Source organism: Eulemur rufifrons, chromosome 2, assembly GCF_041146395.1.
Source record: "Eulemur rufifrons isolate Redbay chromosome 2, OSU_ERuf_1, whole genome shotgun sequence".
Lineage (NCBI taxonomy): Eukaryota > Metazoa > Chordata > Mammalia > Primates > Lemuridae > Eulemur > Eulemur rufifrons.
In genome coordinates this window covers 58,886,718-58,909,569 of record NC_090984.1, presented here as the reverse complement: position 1 = coordinate 58,909,569, position 22,852 = coordinate 58,886,718, and the positions used below count along the sequence as shown (strand labels likewise).

The window sequence follows — 22,852 nt, the reverse complement described above, 5'->3', positions numbered from 1 at the left end:
GACCTGGAGCCAGGGGGGCCTTCGGAACAGATGCACACCCTTCCTGGGTGATGGTAAGAGGTGTGAGGTCCACTTGGATTCATTACAAAGATAGGAAATAAACACATTTGAGTTCAGTGGATGTGGTGTAGGTCATAGTTTCTGGAAGTGTTTGGGTTAAGCCTTTTGTATGTATACCTCAAGATGTTTCACAAGGGAGACCACATCAGTTATTTGTAAAATAATGGCATACTGAGTTTCCAGTTAACTTCAGCTGATAAGAGAATTTTTGATACTTGGAAAGATCAGCTGAAGTTTACTTATACTTGAACATGAAAATGGCTTGTTTTAATGATTAGCGACAATACAAGGACAATGTTAGGCAGTCCCGTATCTTAGATTATTAGAAAATAGTGACAGTTTTCTGTCATTTAGTGTAGTCTCCCTTGGGTTTCATTTCTGGATTGTATTCTATTTAGACTTAGCATTAAAATTTAACATGAATCAAAACAACCTAGAAGAAATATGCTAGATACACTATAATATTGAAATGCTATCTCACTGGAAGATTTTTAAAAATTTGAGAAAAGGTAGTTTTTTAACCTCTGAAAGCAGGGAAATCTGCTTAATCTCTGCATCCAAATTAGGAAGGATCTAGGGCTGACCCCTTTTATGATGTTGACTTGAGGCCCAGCTATGAATAGATACTGGGGAATCTAATGTGTTCCCCGAGGATGGTAAGAAGGGATGAATCTTATATATTCACAAGAATAATGTGGAGATTACTAAGGATATGGATAGCCAAAGATTTAAGAATATTAGCGACCTGTAGTATTTTATTTATTACAGCAGAACATTTTGATAACCATTTTAGAGTTGCTGTAGTAGATTTCAAGCTGGGGGATAATTAGAATGATTTTTAAAGACATATTCAAGTGCTGTGGTACCAGGGTAGATCACATACTTGCCCCTTCCCTTAGGCCAAAAGAGTAAAATTTAAAGTGAACACTGAAGGTACACTCAAAGGAAAACAGAAAAGTCCTGAGGTTATCTAGAAGAGGAATTCTTTAAATAGGTGCAAGTTTTTTGATGTCCTCTATTGTATGAGAGCTGTTTCTACCCTGCTGCTATCTGTCAGAGTGTGGAAGCTGTTCACTGTAGGTCTAGTTTGATTTATTCCTTGTTAATTCTACAAATTCATTATGTTATGGGTTATGTTTTTCTGTTTGGGGGAAATAAAAAACTATAATAGTTCATTATGTTTTAAGGGACTTGCAGCCTAGTGAGGGAGACAGATGAATGAGATAATGTCACCATGTGATTAGCTGTAAGCACAGATCCTATAGGAGCGTGCAGAAATAGGAAGGGCACGCTGGTATGTGCCTGTAGTCCCCCCTACTTGGGAGGCTGAGACAGGATCATGTGAGGCCAGGAGTTCGAAACTGTAGTGTGCGATAATTGTGCTTGTGAATAACCGCTGTACTCCAGCCTGGACAACATAGACCACATCTTTTAACAAAAAAGCATGCAGAAATGGGTAGCTAACTGACAGTAAGAGGACAGAGGATGCTTTTTAAGAAGAAGTGTGCTGAACTGAATCTGGGGTTAAGGCCAGATAATAAAAATTTGAATGCCATGCCAAGGAGTTTGTATTTTATTCAGAAACTAAAATTGAGCCATTGAAAGATTATAAACTGGGAAGTTACATCAGATTTTCATTTTTTTAAATGTTATTCTAATAGTGTGGAAATGGCTTAGAGGAAAGTGAGATTGGAAGTAGGACATAAATAAGGAAGCTATTAAAATCCAAGAAAGAAGAATAATGTAGTCTGGACAAAGATAACATTAATAGGATTACAGATTAGGGCAAATTTGGGGGGGTTGGTTATGGGTATGGTGGACAAGAAGTGTAAGATTTGGCATGACTCCTGGTTTTCTAGCTTCTGGTTAAAGTCCCAGAGTAAAAAACTTAACGTTGGATTTTTTATTTTTGAAGAGTTTAAAAACTAAATATCATGTTGATACGTTTTTGCCTTAAATTCCCAACACCTTAAAATGGTGTGGAGGTGTGTGCAAGATGGTAAATTATTTAGCTTTGTGGTGTAATTTTGCAGAGTGTGGTGGCATTGTTTTAGGGAAGTGAACCCATTTTAGAAGTGAATTGTAGTTGGAAAAAAAAGAAATTGGCCAGGCACTGTGGCTCATGCCTGTAATCCCAGTACTTTGGGAGGCTGAGGCAGGAGGATCGCTTGAGCCCAGGAATTTGAGGTTGCAGTGAGCTATGATGGGGCCACTGCACTCCAGCCCGGGGTACAGAGTGAGACATAGTATTAAAGAAATGTGTTTATGGGTTAAAAAAAGAAAACTCTCAGGGTTGTGTTCGTGAGTCCAGTGGTTCTTTTTCAGTCCTCATCTTATTTGACCTGTTGGTGGCATTTACCCAGTCAGTGTTTTTCCCTGGAACATTGTTAGGTTGTGTCCAGGTTTATGTTGTATGTTTCTAGCATTTCGTTCTACTTGGTTGAAGTGCCCTGTTGTTCAGTCGTTTCACATCTCTTTTCCATGTACACTGCTTAGGTCATTTATTCAGTCTCATGATTTCATATACTACCTGTAAGCTGATGATTCCCACACTTACATCAATAGCCTGGAGACTTCTTTTTTTTTTTTTTTTTTTTTTTTGAGACAGAGTCTCACTCTGTTGCCCAGGCTAGAGTGAGTGCCGTGGCGTCAGCCTAGCTCACAGCAACCTCAAACTCCTGGGCTCAAGCGATCCTCCTGTCTCAGCCTCCCGAGTAGCTGGGACTACAGGCATGCACCACCATGCCCGGCTAATTTTTTCTATATATATTTTTAGCTGTCCATATAATTTCTTTCTATTTTTAGTAGAGATGGGGTCTCGCTCTTGCTCAGGCTGGTCTCGAACTCCTGAGCTCAAAGGATCCGCCCACCTCGGCCTCCCAGAGTGCTAGGATTACAGGCGTGAGCCACCGCGCCGGCCGAGACTTCTTTTTTGAATGACATACCCAGTTACCTGCCTACATGAGAGCTCGTTTGAATGTCAGGTTTTGTCAGCTTAAAAGTACAAAACCGGGCTTCTGCTCTTCTAAACTCAGACCAGTTTCTTATGCACTGTGGCCTTTTTCACTTAAGGAGACTCCAATTTTCATGTCACATAGGCCGAAGATTTTGGCTAGCCGTCCTTGGCTTTTTTCCCCTCGTACCTCACCTTTGTTTGGCTTTTTAGAAAATTGTGTTGTCAGCTCTTGGAAAACATAACAACCACTCATACTGCTGTCAGTTGGTCCAATTTCAAATCGCTGTTGTCTGTTGTGCATTATTACAATATGTTTACATTTCTTTTGCCCCTCCGCACTAGTCTGTTCTCAAAGTAGTAGCTAGATTGATGCTATTAAAATGTAGTATTTGAAAAATGTATTGCTTTAAAGAGTGTCAGCTGTAAACTTACTTAATGGCTGCCTATTTCAGTACTAAAGTCAGTTTTTCTGTGATTTACAAGATATCCTACATAATCTGTTGTACTCCTTCCTTCTTGCCATATAATGCTTAAGCCACACTGGCTGGCTGTTTCTTGAACACATTAAATAAGGTGTTACCTTAAGAGTTTTTCCTTGGAATTTTCTCTGATTCGTTCATAAGGTTAGCTTTTTCAGTCTGTGAGGTTTTTACTCAAAAGCTACTGTCTCTGATGCTTTCCCTCATTTAGCCCTTCCAACCCCCTCCTTCTATATATTCATTTAGCACTTAACACCAGCTCACTTCCTATAGAATTTATTTTCTGTGTAAAGGCAGAGAGAGAGATGCCTGGAAATATAGATGCCAAACAGTTATCATTGATCACCTTTGGGCAAGGAAGTGGGATTTAGGAGAGTTGAAACTTTTGTTGTATGTGTTTAAAGAATCTGAGTATTGTAATGAGCAATATAGTATTATTTTGCTTCTAATTCATCAACTCTTCTGATTCTGTGTCTGGTTATAAATAGCATAACTATAGCTTCCCTCGTAGGTGCAATGCTAATAGTTAAGTTGAAAAAAACAGCCTTAAAATGGGTTTGGATGAGAGGAAATAAGTTATCGTTTGAGGGCATAGCTGCTGTGTTACCTATGGTGGGTCTGTGATCAAAATTTGGAAATACTTTGCCATTTAAAAAAAATTTTCCAGTGAGAAAGCATGGCTATTTTTAATAAGAGGTAGCCTATCAGATTAGCGAACATCTGAATTTTTTCTTCCTGTCTAATCTGATTCTGATTTTACCAATCTGAAATGTTCTTCCTGTTTTTCATTTCAGTAACCCATGGCTCCATTTTAAAACTGATGTAACTTTTTGTGGGAGTTCATTGAACCACACTGACTTAGTTAAACATTTCTGGCTAGTCCTGAGTAACATTTAGGGATAGTTTAGAAGAGTACATTTTAAACAAAATTTTTCCCCTAGTCCTCTTAATAAAATGATATATTCTGAAGATGATAAAACCATTCATAATGGACTGTCATTCCTATATTGATCTTTTAAATATAGTCATCTTCACTGAGGTGGTTTTAGTATAAAAACTTGATGGCTAAAATTTTTCAAAAGAAAAAAAATTCTCCTTGTTCTTGTCCTTGTAAGTTTGTCATCTTTTCATGCTAGATTTATGCAGCTATTTGTGTGCTGTTTTTAAAATGTAGTTTTACTGAAATTAAAAAGGAGGACTGGTTAAGCATCTTAAGATTGATGTGGATTTGTAAGAGAAAGTACCTCATCTTTACCTTTAATCCAGGTTAGGTAATACATGTTCATAAAACATTTAGAAAATGAAAGTGAGTCCAAGAAATTTGACATGCTTCAACCATTCAAAAATGAGTTTTGGTGTTCTTTCAGGGTTTTTTTCTGGTTTGGGGGTTTTGTTTTTTTTTTTAATTTTTTTTTTTTTATGTAGTCTTTTCAAAAAAAGCCATGTCATGCAGCACTTATATTTAAGTGGTAATATATTTGTTATTTAACCTGAACATCCTTTTAGTAGATAACTATCTTGTAAACATTTTAATAGCTACATAGTATTGTATGTTTGTACAATATTTTATTTTACCTATACTTTGTTGTTGGGTACTTAGGGTTTTCCCCCATTTTTTCTTCTATAAACAAAGTTTTTTTTTTTTTTTTTTTTGAGACAGAGTCTCACTCTGTTGCCCAGGCTAGAGTGAGTGCCGTGGTGTCAGCCTAGCTCACAGCAACCTCAAACTCCTGAGCTCGAGCGATCCTCCTGTCTCAGCCTCCCGAGTAGCTGGGACTACAGGCATGCACCACCATGCCCGGCTAATATTTTTTATATATATTTTTAGCTGTCCATATCATTTCTTTCTATTTTTAGTAGAGATGGGGTCTCGCTCTTGCCCAGGCTGGTCTCGAACTCCTGAGCTCGAACGATCCGCCCACCTCGGCCTCCCAGAGTGCTAGGATTACAGGCGTGAGCCACCGCGCCCGGCCTAAACAAAGTTTTGAACAATTTTAAAACTAAATTTGTGGCCAGGTGTCGTTGGCTCATGCCTGTAATCCCTGCACTTTGGGAGGCCGAGACAGCAGAATCACCTGAGCTCAGGAATTAAAGGCTGCAGTGAGCTATGGTGATAACACTGCACTCCAGCTTGGGTGACAGAGCAAGACCCCATATCTTAAAACAAAAATGAAAAAACTAAATTTGTAAATTGTTTTCTTATAATTAAGCCCTAGAAGTATAATCATTCAGACTTATGAGCATTATAAAACTATACAAGGTATGTTTGCTCTTCAAAAGGTTAATAGTTTGTTTACTTGCAGTGTAAGTGACTACTAATAACTTAATTTCTAGTTTCATGAATTACTTTGGACTTTTGCTTAGGTACACGTGTGCATATATTTGGTGCTGTCTTTTAATTTTATTGTGAAAAATTTTCAAACACACATAAGAGAGAATAGTATAATGGATTTCCATGTACTTGGTCCGCTTTAATACTCCTTGGCCAATCTTGTTTCATCTGTACCTGCATCCACTCCCCTTCCATGTTTGAAGCAAATCTTCAATATATTTCATCTGTAGATATTTCAGTATGTATTTTTAAAAGAATAAAGACTTAACCACAACTACTATCACACCAAAAACAAATGTTTTAATACTAAATAATAAATATTTAAATATTATTTATTGTTGAAATACTGTGAGGACTGTGTAAAGCATTCCCTAATTCTGTTTTATTTCTATGGGGGTAACATGCCTGGTTTTTTGTGGGTTTGTTTGTTTTTGCTAACACATATTTAATCCTTTATGTATGGAATTTGGGAAGTTTTGTTTATTAGAGGTAAATTTAGAAAATTTCTTACACAGAAGGTTTTACCATAGTTATCCTCATTGGTGAAAAAATCAAATTGAGGGCTGGACGCGATGGCTCACGCCTGTAATCCTGGCACTCTGGGAGGCAGAGGCAGGAGGATTGCTCGAGCTCAGGAGTTCGAGACCGCCTGAGCAAGAGCGAGACCCCTTCTCTACTAAAAATAGAAATTATATGGACAACTAAAAATATATATAGAAAAAATTAGCTGGGCATGGTGGCACATGCCTGTAGTCCCAGCTACTCGGGAGGCTGAGGCAGAAGGATTGCTTGAGCCCAGGAGTTTGAGGTTGCTGTGAGCTAGGCTGACGCCACAGCACTCTAACCTGGTCAACAGAGACTCTGTCTCAAAAAAAAAAAAAAAAAAAAAAAAGAGGATAACCAAAGATGAGATTTCATTATGGTACGATATGCATTTTACTGTTGAATTCTCAAATTGAGATATAATCCCATGTTTTAGCTGCTTAGGTCTCAGTGATGGAGAATGTTGTGGTAACTTTAAGTCAGATTTCCTTATTAAAAATTATTCAGGGATTCTAAATTTTGCTCTGCTGGCCTAAAATCTTTTATCCATAATTCAGAAATTTAAAAATCTGACAACAAAGTTTTTCATAGGTTTTTCCAGACTCATTTGGCAACAAAATCTGACTTCAGTTGATGTAAGATGATTTATCGTTTCTGTGTGACATTTAGTGATTACTCACTTGTATTACTGCAGAAATATTTGATTGGCATCTGTGTGCTTCCCCAGATCCCACTGGGGCAGTGTCATATAACAAAAAAGAAGCACAGTATTTTAAAAATCTGAAAAATACTGTTTTTCCAAAGGTATGTGTCTCCAAGGATTCTCGTAAGAGATTGTGGACCATGGTAGACTTAAAGTATACTTTGTTAGAACTCATGCTCAGTTTGAGGTCACTGACAACAGTTGAAGCTTTCTGCAAGAAAATAAGAAAATGAAGTCTTGGGGATAAGTGTTGCTGGCCCTTGCTATTCAGAATATGGTCTGCTCCAGCATAGCATAATCACCATCTAGAAGCTTCATAGGGGTACAGAAACTCACACCCTACTTTGTGTATTGATGTGCACATCATAGGGAAGGCACTGGTCTAGAACACTTTTACTCCTTTTTTATGGCTTGCTTGGGAATTAGAAATTTTGGTGTACTTTCTGGCAAACCTATTTTTTGTTGTTTGGGGGGAAAGTTGAAGACTGCAGTATAGCCACGTTTTATGTAAATTTGGAATGACTTCTCAAATTACAAAAAGAATAAACAGTCAAGTGATTTCAAAATAAGCAGGCTGGATAAATGATGCCACTTAATGCTAGTAATTAGAAATGCTATACTGAAATATGTGTTTTGAGTGATCTGAGCTCTTAATGCAGATCATACATGTTGGCATAACATGACCTATAATAATTTCTCGGTTATGACAGCTGGCTGGTCCAAAAGAGTGAGTTATCTCAATTGACTGTTGAGTCAGTTATAGATATTCTTATCCCTTCTCACTATTGCACTTGACTGGTCTAAAAAATGACAGCTAAAAATTCACAATTCAAAAAACATTTTGCAAATCAAGGTAGATCTGTCATAGATACGACCGTTTTTCTTTATCTCCAGTGTTTTAAAGAAAATATTTAAATTATACAGAACAAGGTAATGAATTCCTATATACCTTCTAGTCAGATTGCCATGTTTACTTTTTATTTTGTTGAACCATTTGAAAGGAAATTACTGACGTAAAAGAACCCTACATTCATAAATAAGTATTCTGAAGTATTAAAGGTACTATTTATTCTCCTGACCATGTTCTCATTCTCATAGGTTTTCAGTTACTTTAAAAAGTATGTTTTATTCATTATTTTTGTATATTGCATGTACTCTTGATGTTTTAGTTCCCAGACAAGATTTATTGACTTTATTGAAGTAGTTTTGACATAGTCTTAACCTGTGAAAAGCCTCCTTTTGCATATTCTTGATTTTTGTTTGATGCTTGTATATTTAGGAACTTTTTTTTTTCTTTGTGAGACAGAATCTCACTCTGTTGCCCTGGCTAGAGTGCTGTGGTGTCAGCCTAGCTCACAGAAACCTCTCAAGCTCCTGGGCTCAAGCAATCCTCCTGCCTCAGCCTCCTGAGTAGCTGAGACTATAGGCATGCGCCACATGCCCAGCTAAATTTTTCTGTATATTTTTAGTTATCTGGCTAATTTCTTCCTATTTTTAGTAGAGACGTGGTCTTGGACTTGCTGGTCTCTTACTCCTGAGCTCAAGTGATCCTCTGGCCTTGGCCTCACAGAGTGCTAGGATTACAGGGGTGAGCCACCACGCCCAGCCAGGAACCTTCTTTTGCCCAGGATTTTAAAATGTTCGCAGAGTAAATAGATGGTGTTTGCTGATGGAGAGTTTTACTATGTAAGACACAATTTTCTCTAGGCAAGAATATGGACTTTTCACATGTTTTTAAGTTTGACATAATGGCTATAGATACAAACAGCATTTAATGGTGGCACAGTTAACTATGAAGATTGAAGGTTGAGAACATAGAGAGAAATATCTATGTCTAAGGGGGAATTCCAATGAATGAGAGACCCCAAAATATGCGACACAACATCCGGTGAAAGTTTTGGTGCTATAGAAATGTTCATATCCTTTATTTTTGTATAATTGTGCAAGGAAAGGAAATGCTCAACTTTTGCTTAGAGGTTTGTAGAAAAGCTTTGCTAACTCAGTGCTATTTGGTAATTACTAAGTTCCAGGGTAGCATTGTACTATCTTAGAGAATGAAAAGTTATGAAAATACTACATTATTAAAGAAAAATTGAGAAAAAAGATTATTTAAAAGCCTCACAGTTCCACCCCATCCTGAGATGCCTAATACCTCAGTGTATAATCTTGTAAATAACTATATATTGCATATGTTCTTTAACAACTTGTGCGTTTCTCAGTGTCATGTGGTATCGTTTAAATTGTATTCTATTGGATTGATATACTGAAATTTATTTAGCACTCTTTGTCAGCTACTTGTTCTCTTATTTTTTACAGTTAATATGTCTGCATCCTTATTTCAGATGAATTCTCAAAAGTAGAATTTGATAGTCCAGTTCTCTGGAAATACAGTATCAGTTTATACTTTCAGAAATGTGTGAAAATGACAATTTCTTTTGAACCTTGCCTATAGTAGATGTTATAATTTAAAATGTTTGATAGGTGAAGCATGGTATTTGGCATAATTTGTTTCCTTTATAGTGATGTTGTTTGTTAATCACCTGTTTGTGTCCTTGGCCTATTTTTTTGTTGGTACATACCAGTAATAGTAAATGATGTAGTAGTAGTAGCAGCAGCAACACTTGCTATGTCCCAGGCACTATGTTCAGTGTTTTTGTGTTACCTTATTTATGCCTCATACCTATCCAGTGAGACAGATACTATCATTGATACTCATTTTACAAATAATGAATCTGTTTTGCAAAGAGACTGACTTCCCAAAAGGAAGGACACACCACTAGTAGGTGATTGAGCCTTTACGTTGAACCAGAAACAAGTTTGACCCAAAGCCTCTGAGCTCTTATTAGGATGTATTTATGTATTTTTTCACACATTTTTATATATGGTATTAAGGACTTGAATTATGAGCAGATACATATTGCAGACATTTCCTTAGTTTATGGGGTATTTTAGTGTGGGTATTTATATATAAATTATATATATGTAATTTTTTTTCCTTGAAGACAGACTCTGTGTTGTCCAGGCTGGTCTAAAACTCCTCGCCTCAAGCAATCCTCCTGTCTCTACTTCCGAAAGCGCTGGCATTATAGGCATGAGCCACCGTGCCCAGCCTTTTATATTTATGCTTGATTTAGGAAGTTCCTACCTCGTGTTGTTAGACAGTCACTATTTTAATGTTTGGTCATGATGTACATGGCTTGAATTTGTAAGAATAGATATTTCAGTATCTACTTTTTCACTTTAATTTTTTGGAAGTAGGTATTACCTAAAATTTTGGTTCATAATTGTTTTTAGTTATTAACTCAGTTCTGCTCAAAACTAAACCAGAGCTGTGGTTTTTATGGTATAAAAAACATGCAGAACAACTTCTCAGCTGAGATTGACTTTACTGTAATTATCATTGTTCAGAAATTGAACTATATCATGAAAAAGGACCTTGTATTGAAGGATAGTTGTGTTATTTTGTGATGAGACTCCCAAGGTTGTATCAGACAAATCAGTGAGGGATATATAATTGAGAGAGGTTGTTAATAATACTTCACACAAGGAAATCAGTCTAATTTTTGTTAGGCTGCAGCTGTGTTCTTGAGGGAATACAGAGGATGGAATATTACAAGAATGTAAAGCCCTGTACTTGATGTCCAACAAAGAAGTTGTCAAAAATAAAGGAGGTTACCATTATATTAATAAGTAAGAATTAGGGATTTTATTTATAGTGGACTCTTGAACAATATGTAGGGGTTAGAAAAAAATATTCATAAAGTAAAACTGTTACAGTAAGCTAAAATCAATTTACTATTGAAGTAAAATTTTTTTTTATAAATTTAGTGTAGCCTAAGTAAACAATGTTTATAAAGTCTACAGTAGTGTACAGTAATGTTCTTGGACCTGGACTTTCATATTCATTCATTCACTCTCCTAGAGCAACTTCTAGTTGTGCAAGCCCCACTGATGGTGAGTCCCCTCTGCAGGTATGCCAATTTTTTTTTTTTTTTTTTACCTTTTATACTGTATTTTTACAAGCACCCTTTCTATGTTTAAAAACACAAATATTTACCATTGTGTTAACAGTTGCCTGCAGTATTCAGTACATTAACATGCTTTGCAGGTTTGTAGCCTAGGAACAATAGACTATACCAGTACAGCCTACGTGTGTTGTAGGCTATACCATCTAGGTTTGTGACAGGACACATTTTATGGTGTTCACATGAGGACAGAATCACCCAACAGTTCTTGGAATGTATCCTGTTAGTAAGCTGTTTGACTAATTGGATTACTAAAGAATGAAATTAAGGAGGGGAGCTAACCGAAGAAATGTAGAATTAAGAGGCAAATTAAACTTTAGAATTCAGTATTTTCAGGTTATTAATTCCCTGACTTTGGCAAATCAGAGGTTCAGTCACTGGTGTGTGAGAGAGTACTATAGAGGGAATTTTAGCATACTCTGAGGTATTTGAGGGGGACATTGACCTGTGTGAATTAGTTTTTTTCTGTCTTTGAGATTCTGGAAATATTTAAGACCTGCATTTTCTTTCTTTTTTTACTAAGAGACGGGCCTCTCTTGCTGTGGCTGGTCTCGAACTCCTGACCTCAAGCGATCTGCCTGCCTCAGCCTCCCAGAGTGCTAGGATTACAGGTGTGAGCCACCACGCCTGGCCAAGACGTTCATTTTCAGTTACATTACGTTGCTCAATCATACTTTGACAAAAAGCAGTCTTTTTATCATAAAAGTATTGAATAAAGAAAACTTAAAGGAAATATTTAATCACAGCATCAGATAACCACTATCAGCAGTTTGATGTTTTGCTCTAGTCTTCTGTCTCATATAGCTGTAGGTTTACTGTATATTTTTTACCAGTTTGGAATCACTACTGTATGTAGTTTTAGAATCTCTACGCTTTCCACTTAGTATTCTACAACATGTTTTTGTTTAATGGCTGTCAAATATTCTATATCAGGGATTTGCAAAACTTAACATTCCCAGTTGCTTAGTTAATACAAATATCTGGACTTACCTTCCCATTGCTTGACTGTTCATTAAGAATTTTTCCAATGAACCTACAAAATGTGTACTGGTTAACTTAGTTATAGCACTGAAGGTGCCAGATCCTTTCTCCACCACATTAGATGATGATTCTTGTATTACCAAATCTGACAGAAAAAAAAGATGTAATTTTGTGATTGTATGGGAACTTGCTAAAGTGTGCCACCTGGTGTTTATCTATTTTTTTATTTGCTATATATGGTAGGATCTTTAAAAAGCTATTTTGAATAGGTAATATGTATGTATGTGGGTACCATCCCTGTTTCAGCCTCTCTTTTTCTGGCACTAACTGTAGATTACATGTTTGTCTCTACACTTTTTATTTTCCTAAACCATTTAAGCTTGTAGACATGATACTTCACACAGGAACTTCAACATGGCTGCATCTCCTAAGAATAAAGATAATGTATACCACCTAAGTATTATCAAAACACTGAAAGTTAACATTAATTCAATAATATTATCACATGAGTCATGTTAAAATCATCCAGTCAAAAAATGTCTCTTTTCCTCTAATGCAGTATCCAGTCAAGGTTCACAGTTTTTTTAATCTAGAAGAGGCCCCCCCCCCCATTGTGAGGAATAGACCCAACCAGCTGTGTTATAATTTCCCACAAATTGGAAATTTTCTGATTATTTCCTTATATATAAATTCAAGTCAAAGGTCTTGCCAAGAGTATTGTGTAGGTGATTTGTGTGTGTCACATCAGGAGACATGTGATGTCAGATTGTCCTACAAATACTGATACTAAGTTTGGTCAATGAGGTAGTGATCTCCAAGTAAGTCTTCGTTGTAAAGATCCATTTTTTTATCTGTAATTAGTGAGTAATCTGTTGGATAATACTTTGAGCCCGTGCAAATTGTGCTCCCCACTCAACAAGATTTTACCCAATGCTTTTAGCTTACACTGTTAGTAGTCTAAGTCATTCCTTATGTTCTTGTCATCTCACCTATAATATAATAGATTAAAAGAGTGGTATTTTAAAAACTTTCAATATTCTTTGAGCATTTCCTCATGTATGTGATCCATTTGTTTTGGATTTCCTGTTATTTTTTTCTTTTGTCACACTGTTTGGGACTGTTGAGTTTTTCTTACTTGGATTTTGACAATTGCATATGTAATTTTTTTACATGTGAATTTGATCCACCTATAACTTACTCTGGTGTGTAAGGTGGGGTTTGTCTCAATTTTAATTATCCATTTCCCCTTATGATTTATATCTTATGTATTCTTAGTTCTAATTTTTAAACATGGCATTTTAGCATAGTTTATTTAAAAATAGGCAGGGCCAGGTGCGGTGGCTCATGCCTGTAATCCTAGCACTCTGGGAGGCTGAGGCAGGAGGATTGCTTGAGGTCAGGAGTTTGAGACCAGCCTGAGCAAGAGCGAGACCCCGTCTCTACTAAAAATAGAAAGAAATTAGTCAGACAACTAAAAATATATAGAAAAAATTAGCTGGGCATGGTGGCGCATGCCTGTAGTCCCAGCTACTTGGGAGGCTAAGGCAGGAGGATTGCTTGAGCCCAGGAGTTTGAGGTTGTGGTGAGCTAAGCTGACGCCACGGGCACTCTAGCCCAGGCAACTGAGTGAGACTCTGTCTCCAAAAAAAAAAAGCCAGGTTTGTTTTTTCATAGCCTGAAAATATCTTTGAAATACCATGTACTATTTTTCCATGCTAGAAGTCTTTACATGACAGTCTTTTCCTTGATGTCTGCATTTTTGATAAGTGAGCCTTGGGAATGGAACAAATTAGAATACACTGTTCTATTCTTTTTGTTGGCATATTTTGCAGGCATTGTTGGCCCCTGGAAAGAGGCCAGAGGGAGATAGTTGATGAAAGCAATGAAGATACATAGGTGGCTGAGTACAAAAAGCCAGAGATATAAAAAGTAACATGAAAGTAGTATGGGAGAGGGCACCAAAAAGGACAAGGGACCTAAAGGGGCAACAGAGGAGCTGGTGTGTGTTAAACAACTTAAATCAGGTGAGGATGCTGTAAACAGGCAGGTAAATTGATAGTATCCAAAAGGGTATTGAGAAACACGAGATTCTGTGAAAAAGTGGGAACTTTAGAATCTAGAAGATTTAGTTACTATTTAAAAAAATTGCCAACTCATTACTGCCATCTAGTGCTGCTTGGTCTTTAAAATTCTCCAAAGAAGGGAAAGAATTTTTATAAATATTACAGTATAGGCACAAGGAGTTGCATTTAATTTGAGTTGGATCTATAGGCAAGTTTAGATTTTAAGATACAGTAACAAAAAAATTTAAGGTAGGGTTCTGCATTTACTACCACCAGGTAAGTTATTTCCCTGGTTCTCTAATATGATTTAACAACTTCTTCTTATTTTTGAAACAGAGTCTCACTCTGTTGCTTGGGGTAGAGTGCCATGGCGTAAGCCTAGCTCACAGCAACCTCAAACTCCTGGGCTTAAGCAATCCTCCTGCCTCAGCCTCCCAAGTAGCTGGGACTACAGGCATGCGCCACCATGCCCGGCTAATTTTTTCTATATATTTTTAGTTGTCTGGCTAATTTCTTTCTATTTATAGTAGAGACGGAGTCTTGCTCTTGCTCAGGCTGGTCTCGAACTCCTGAGGTCTAAGGATCCTCCCACGTCAACCTCCCAGAGTGCTTAGGATTACAGGCGTGAGCCACCACGCCCGGCCCTGATTTAACAACTATTAAGACATACTGACAGTATCTTTGATTCCCTGCCCCCCCCCCAAGGATGTGATTAAAAGTAAGTATAATCTGATTAGCCTATCTGAATAGGTGGCCAGGTAAAGGACTTGCTAAACTGCCCTATAGAAACATAACTTCTTGTTCACTTATTTTATACTTTTTGCAGTAAATATGCCTACATATACTGAGAACAATCTGGATGAATGGTGCTGAAAACTTGTCCAGTTGGTAATTTCCCATCCTCCTAACCTTTATGCTTGAAAGGTGGAGTTCTAATGCACAGAAAAAAAGACAGGGACTTGAAGGCTTGACTCCAATTTTAAATTGATTTTGGCCCAGCTCCCAGCAGATTCTAGGATCTTCATAAGCTCTGTTTCTGGACCACTTGAACCTTAGTTCTATCATTATCATCGTATAGTGCAAACCACCATCTCTCTTCTCAAGTAGAATTTACTTTAGATTTAATGTAAACATAAGAGAAATGGAGTAGCCGTTATAAACATTTCCCAAATTTTTAGCTAGATGAAAGTCCAAGGTAGGTTTGCATCTCTTAAGAGGATGAATGGGCATAATAGCAGCTGGAACTCCTGAACTCTTTTTTGTTTGTGGGGTTTTGTTTTTTTTTTTCCCCCTCTTTCGAGACAGGGTCTTGCTCTGTTGCCCAGGCTGGAGCACAGTGATACAGTCATAGCTCATGAACCTGGAATTCCTGGGCTCAACCAGTCCTCCTGCCTAACCCTCCTAGCAGCTCAAACTTTGGAATGTAGAGTTGGAAATTAAATTGACAGGTTTGCTTGTATCCCAGCCAGATACACATTTCATTCATTTATTTGCTTTTAAGCTTTGGATGGGATGGTGAAAACGGGAATAGAGAAAAATTGCTGTATCCAAGAATCTTAGGCACTTCCTGTCCTTCATACTGTAAATCTCATGGTGCTTTTATTACTTCAGGATAAGCATATGATAAAATATACAAGGATATCAGACAGATGCATAGATTCTTGGGTGTAATAAAACAGTAAAAGTAACTGCTTATTCCTGGTTTTGACTTTTACTCACCAGGTAAGACAAGTCTTGGTGAATCTTTGATTAAAATTCAGTCAGGTGCAATGGCTCACCCCTGTAATCCTAACACTCTGGGAGGCCAATGCAGGAGGATTGCTTGAGGCAAAGAATCAGAGACCAACCTGAGTAAGAGCAAGACCCCATCTCTACAAAAATAGAAAAATTAGCTGGGCATAATGGCATGCCCTTGTTTGTAGTCCCAGCTACTGGGTAGCCTGAGGCAGGAGGATCACTTGAGCCCAGGAGTTCGAGGTTGCAGTGAGCTGTGATGATGCCACTGCACTCTAGCCAGGGCAACAGAGTGAGACTGCCTCCAAAAAAAAAAAAAAAATTAAAACTATATCCAGTATACAAAATGTGTGTGCACATGCATGCTAGGAGCGCTACCACCAAATAGCCTCCAGGAAAATAGTCTTTTTCTGTTGGTTGTACTGTGGTAGAATAATGATTTTCCAGAAATCAACTCCATGTAATCTCTGCTAGTGTGGAATATAATCGTTTGAGAAGTCTTGTCCCTGTTGCTTACATTCTTAAGGAAAGAAATCAATTTTAGAATTTTAAATTCTGTGTACTTTTCAGTATATACAGCTTTTATATTTAGTATTGAGTTTAATAAAGAATGAATTTACTTAAAGAGCCCTTTAGGATCTCATTTTGCCGAGAAAACCCTCTAAAGGATGCGATTAGACTGCTACTTTATCTCTGAAGAGTTTAGGACGTGCCAGAAACTGCTGATTTTCAATAAGTGGAAGAAGCTGGAATATATAAACTGTAGACCCATGAATTGCACATTATTCTCCATCAAGATACTAGAATAAAGTTAGAACTAATTCATGTAAATATCACTTTATTATTTAGCATTATTAGACTAGAAATGGTGGTACAGATGAGAGACCAGGGTTAGCTTGCATAATAAAGGGAAAAAAAATTTCCAGTCTTGAAATAGAAGACTAGGAACATTGGGGGCATTGATGTTCTCAAAATATTTGAGTGGCTTCATTAAACTAGATATATTAAGACTTGGATTGTAAATACTAAGGTGACTGGCCTTTAAAATTTCTACTAAATGCATATCCTGATTAAGGAATGTGTAGTTTACTTAAATGATCTTTTACAACCTGGAAAAAGCCAAACTTGAATGTTCATTGTAGGAGACTTAGAAAATACAGGAAAACTATGAAAGTGATAGTAAAGATTAATCACAAGCAAAGTACCCAGAGACCATTTAAAAATATTTTGATGTATTTCTGTCCTGTCTTTCCTAAGGACACAATTTATTTTTTTATTTTTTTGAGACAGAGTCTCAGTCTCACTCTGTTGCACAGGCTAGAGTGCCACGACGTCAGCCTAGCTCACAGCAACCTCAAACTCCTGGGTTCAAGCAGTCCTCCTGCCTCAGCTTCCCGAGTAGCTGTGACTACAGGCATGCGCCACCATGCCCGGCTAATTTTTTCTACATATTTTTAGTTGTACAGCTAATTTCTTTTTCTTTTTCTTTCTTTTTTTTTTTTTTTAGTAGAGACGGGGTCTCACTCTTGCTCAGGCTGATCTCAAACTCCTGAGCTCAAATGATCCAACCGCCTCAGCCTCCCAGAGTGCGAGGATTACAGTTGTGAGCCACCATGCCCGGCCCAAAGTTTATTTCTTTTAATCTCAAAAAAAGAAAAGCTTAATGAGTTGTTATGAAGGAAAAACCGTTATAACTACTCACCAAGAGAAGAAGACACACAGTTTGGAATTATGGTGTGAATAATCCAGGAAACATTATAGAAGTAAATGGAGTAATGCTTTTAAGGAAAGAAAATCTGATGCAAGGATTTTGTGCTCATCAAACCTGACTTAACCATTCTAAAGGGCCCAGGCAAAGTTAATAACATGCAAGAACTGAGGGACTGTTCTCATGGGTTCCTTCTGAGTAATATTAATATATTAAGAGTGAAGCTTGATTTTGTGCTACCTACAGAGATGGTACAGTTTAAGCATCATAACATCACAAAAAGGCAGTGCCATCTATAGTCTGCTAGTTTGTGCATAAGTCTGACCAAGTCTTTGGTCCAGCTGCCACCTTCAGGCGGTGAAGGGATAGATGAACATGGAATTGTACTAGGAGTATGGAATTCTGGGAAATAGAGACTGGGAATCTACAGTTCAAATGCCCTGGATTCTTCAACACATAAATTTTAAGTTAATGTGATAGAAGGGGAACTTAGCTAAGCAGCCTTAAAGGTATCAAATTTATTTTACTGAGAAGATTATAGCGTTAAGGGGTAAGTGTTCAGGCAGTAGTTATTTTGCAATACAAAAGTGAGTACCAGAGAAGTCAGGACAGTAGTTACTTTTGTAGGGAGGAAGGGATTGAGAATGGAATTGGGCACATGTTTCTGAGGTACTTTGGGGATTTCATGGGGATGAAGCTGCATCTTCACACCTTTTTATTCCCTTGTGCTCATCCACTATCGGAAAAACTCTTACTGGTTTTAATTGCTTTTCTTAAAATGGGTTCCCTTTGTTTTCCAGTAAGTACCAGCTGATTGTTCGGGGGTATTCTATTTCTAGGTGTTTTACACTCCCAGGTTGCTGCTTGTTGCTTCTCCCACAGTCAGTGATACATATGTGCATATTGGCTGTTGGCTTGCCTTTACCAACTTGCATTTTGGAGTTTTCTTGTAAACTATTCATGGGTTTCCTTTTTTGCTATCTTAAATGCTTTTCTGTTGGGAGTCAGAAATGGCTCTGCTATTTGCCGCTTTTTTCCAGGAATCCCGTTCTTTTTCAGTATTTTCTTCGTATTTAGGGTACTGGCCATCTTTCTCTCCTATGGAGAGTTCATCAGTAAGATACCTTAAAAATTTGAAGTAGACTGAATGTGACCGGCGATCATTTGGTTATTTTTAAACTTTGAGAAATATTCCCTCCTCAATAAATTTTTAAAACAACAATACCACTAGAATATAGGTTCTAAGGACCATTTCTGTTAATGTTTGTTCCCTAAAGTGGCCCTGGTAGCTGGTACCTAAAGACAGGCAGTAAATGTTCAATGAAAAAAACTAATTAATTTGTAGCGACTCGTTAATTTTTTAGGAGTACATGTTTCTAGGAGTGGAATTAATGGATCTTTGTGTGCCTTTCTGTTTCCACTGTTGCCTGTATCTTGATTACATTAGCTTTAGCCAGGCTTTTGAGGTTGGGATTATTATATTATTTTTCTTTTAACAAGTAATTTCATGATTTTTGTAGCAAATTTAGAAACTACACTGTAATCAAAGGAAATGAGAAATAAAATCATTTCTTTAAACTCAGATTGCAGCCATCTTCAGCATGTTTTTACTTGTATACCTGGTTGCTTCTCCACTAACCTTTTCTAACGAAGTTCCTTGAGAGAATTAAGCCCAAGTATTTCCAAGTAATTTTTCGTATGTATGAATTCTATAATCCAAATTGGTACTGTGTACCATACTTGGGAAGATAGAGAAAATCATTATATAAAAATGGATATATGTTATATAAAATGGATATATATTATCCATTTTTTATATGTAGCTTAGAGGTTACCCCTTTGAATGGATAGTTGTTCAGTGTCTGTGGTTTGGTGGGTTTTCTCTTACGTTTCAGCATGCTGGTGGCATGTAGAGCCTCCTTTCCCCCCAGCAGGTAATTTCTCATTAAAGCCAGGGAGATTTTATCCATATTTACTATTGATATATTTATTGCATGTGAAAAACAGGTGCTGAAAACTGGCTTAATATCTCTACTTGTAATAATAGCAAGCCTTATTAACCAATTGTATCTGTGACCAGTTAGGCCTTTTTGTGGGTTTCTGTTTTTCTTACTCTATTAGTGTTCTCAGACTTTCTGATATATTTAACAGCTGTCAGACTGTTGGTGATTTTCAGTGGCAACTGTTTAATTTTCATTGCTTACTCTTTAAAAAGGATAAAGTAAGAACTGTTTGTAAAAGCACGATTTAGAAACCAAGATAAAGACAGACTTTCTTGAATTTCAGAAAGATTTGAAAGGAAGAGAAGTTGTTAGAGCATTTAAAATCAGTAGTGCCTGTTAAATAAAGGTGTTTTAAGGTTCAGAATGGTAGGGATTATGCATAAATTATGTTATACTACCTGTTTTATTACATAGATAAATACATACATAAGACATTTTTACATTATCCACCAGAACTAATTTGTCATGATTTATTTGAGCATTGGAAGGGTAACACATACTAGATACTGGTATCTTTTTGATTTGAGGTTCATCGGTAGTTTCCAAAGGGGTGAAGGGGAAATAAATCTTACAAATGCTGCACTTCAAATCCTGTTAAGGTTAGGGGTTGGGATAGGAAATGGCAGCACATTTATGAGAATGAAATAAAACAATTTTCACTTCAAAAGGAAATGAGATAGTATCATCAATCTCCATGTTATGATAGGATGGAGCCTCATCACATACGTAAAGATGGATAATTTTTGGTTTTAAACAATCTGTGGACGGTTGTATTTTCTTCCTTAGTTCCCTTGATCCTCTTTAAATGTATGCAGTGTTTCACTGGCTAGTTTTATCATCATCACCATCTGATAATTATTGAATGTTCTAGCTGTATTGTAGGGTATCATGTAAAACGTAGGATTATAGTCAATGCAGTCTATAAAAAGATGGTATTGATACTTATATCTACAACATATTACAAATCAATTGAAGTGTCTGGAAACTATTTCCAGAGGAAATGAGTTGATTCTATTTATTGCCTTCATGTACGAAAATTATACTTACAGGGTAAGTGTAAGCTATCCACATTCATCTAGCTAATGAATGGTTTGGGGCAGAATTTGGAGTTTTGTATTTTTGGGGAGAATGAGTGAAATTTATTTGAATAGAAGCACTGTGTAAGATGTCATTATTGATGGCAAAGAATGGTTAGCATGACTGGGAATGTGGAAAACAGAAATTGGTATTAGAGAATTTGATAGTGGGGATTCTATTTGAGGACTTCAAAATAGAGAAAGGTCACTTGGAATTAACAATGTCCAAGAGGATTGTGTTGCCAGTAATCTCCAAGGGAGGATTTTTCCCCCCTTAGAATTGATAGTTTAGCACTACTGAAATAGAATGGCGAGGAGGAAGTTGAATTTCTCTAAGGGTATATTCAGGGGCTCTGGTCTCTGATTAGTAACATATTTTGCTGCTGTGAGAGCCCGTTAAATTGACTGATACTCTGCAGTCACAGTGGTTCAGAATGAGAGTAGATGAAGTTTTATCAAGGAATATTGTTTTTAGCATTTGTTCACGTGAATGCTATTTTTTTCCTTCCAGTTTTTCGGCTTCGTGAGGAACCTTGTCATCAAACGCAATGGCTAGCAATGTCACCAACAAGACAGATCCTCGCTCCATGAATTCCCGTGTATTCATTGGGAATCTCAACACTCTTGTGGTCAAGAAGTCTGATGTGGAGGCAATCTTCTCCAAATATGGCAAAATTGTGGGCTGCTCTGTTCATAAGGGCTTTGCCTTCGTTCAGTATGTTAATGAGAGAAATGCCCGGGCTGCTGTAGCAGGAGAGGATGGCAGAATGATTGCTGGCCAAGTTTTAGGTAAGGTCTAGGTTGAGTGAATTTTTTTATTGATGTTATAATTCAGGCCTGAGTTTTTCTGTTCATGTTTCTCTTTCCCTTTCTTCCCCCAACCCCTTGCATAATCGTTTTCTCTGTATCTCTCCCTTTCTCTCTATAAAGCTGACAGTCTGAGATATTCTGAATGTTGTGAATTCAGCCTAACAAAAATGTTAGGCTTATAGTATAATGGGCTAGATAGAGGATATTTTTTGTTATGCCACATTGTGTGAAAGAGGCTGGATAACTCTTAGTTGCCAGACTTGAGTAAGATAGTGGAGGTGGGAATGATTTTTGATAACCATAGAAATGTTTCCTGAATGGCTGCATGTTGCCCACAGTAGACTGGGGAGAGACAGTATTGGCTTAGTTATGTGTTGGGCCCTGGAGTCAGGCTGCCTGGCTCTGCATTGCGGTTTCGCTCCTGTGTGTTTTGGGCCAGCTGCATAGTTTCACTGAATCTTAAATTTTCTCATCTTTTGAAATGGAGATAATGAAACCTCAAAACTATTTATTATCCATTCTCACTTGAGGTGATAATAGTCCAGGATTGTCAAGATAATGTACATAAATTGAGGGCATTAATTAAGGTGAGTGATAAGCTTCCAATTTAAGTCCAACATATATTCGATAAAAAAGGTATACAGAGTAGTTGTGATTGAGAATACATACATAAGAGATTTTCATATCCATTTGTCCTACACCCAAAGTACAGGAAAACCCAGGATGTATAAAACTTTGGGATATATAACATGACTGTGGCAGCAATGAACTAAAACAAGTTTTGTGACAGGTCTTAAAATGAGCTCATGATTTATTAGAAACTTTATTTTTTCAACTATCATTGAAATTTTCTAACAAAAAGTGGAAAGAAGAATGTAATGCACTTTTGTACACCTCATCCATCTGTGTGTACAGGAGGACAGTATTTATGTAGCAGATCAGGGTTTTTAACAGTGCAAACCACAGTGCCATTATTACACCTAACAATTCACAATAATTTCTCAGTACCATCTAATACTTAGTATATTATTTGTATTTCTTCATCTATTGTCTCAAGCTTAATTTTTTTGTAATCTGGTTGATTGAAACCAGAATCCAGTCTGTGTCCTCACACACATTTGATGTCTGTTTTTCACTTCTCATTTTCTGCCTGCTTTGTGCCACAGTTTGAAAATAGCCATACCTGTATTTTTATGAAAATCAAGATTACTAAATTCAATTACATATTTGAGGTTGTAGTATATATTCGACAATGGATAGCAACTCTCAAAAGTATGGTAGTTTAGAGTTACAGGAAGTACTTCGATAATGTTGTGTAATCAACTTGGTGTATATAGTTTTTTATTGTTTCATTTTGTTTTTACATCTTAATGGATTTG

The 22,852-nt window shown here is 37.0% G+C and overlaps 1 protein-coding gene across 5 annotated transcripts in view; it reads left to right on the top strand.

Annotated features, from left to right (window-relative positions):
* HNRNPC (heterogeneous nuclear ribonucleoprotein C) overlaps nt 1-22,852 on the top strand; it is a 50,818-nt gene that overhangs the window by 5,722 nt on the left and 22,244 nt on the right. For all 5 annotated transcript variants that reach the window (XM_069485271.1, XM_069485278.1, XM_069485264.1 and 2 more), the window contains one exon: nt 21,175-21,452. In XM_069485271.1, coding sequence (XP_069341372.1) covers nt 21,212-21,452 — 241 coding nt within the window. In that variant the 5' untranslated portion in view covers nt 21,175-21,211. The remainder of the gene's footprint in view (nt 1-21,174; nt 21,453-22,852) is intronic.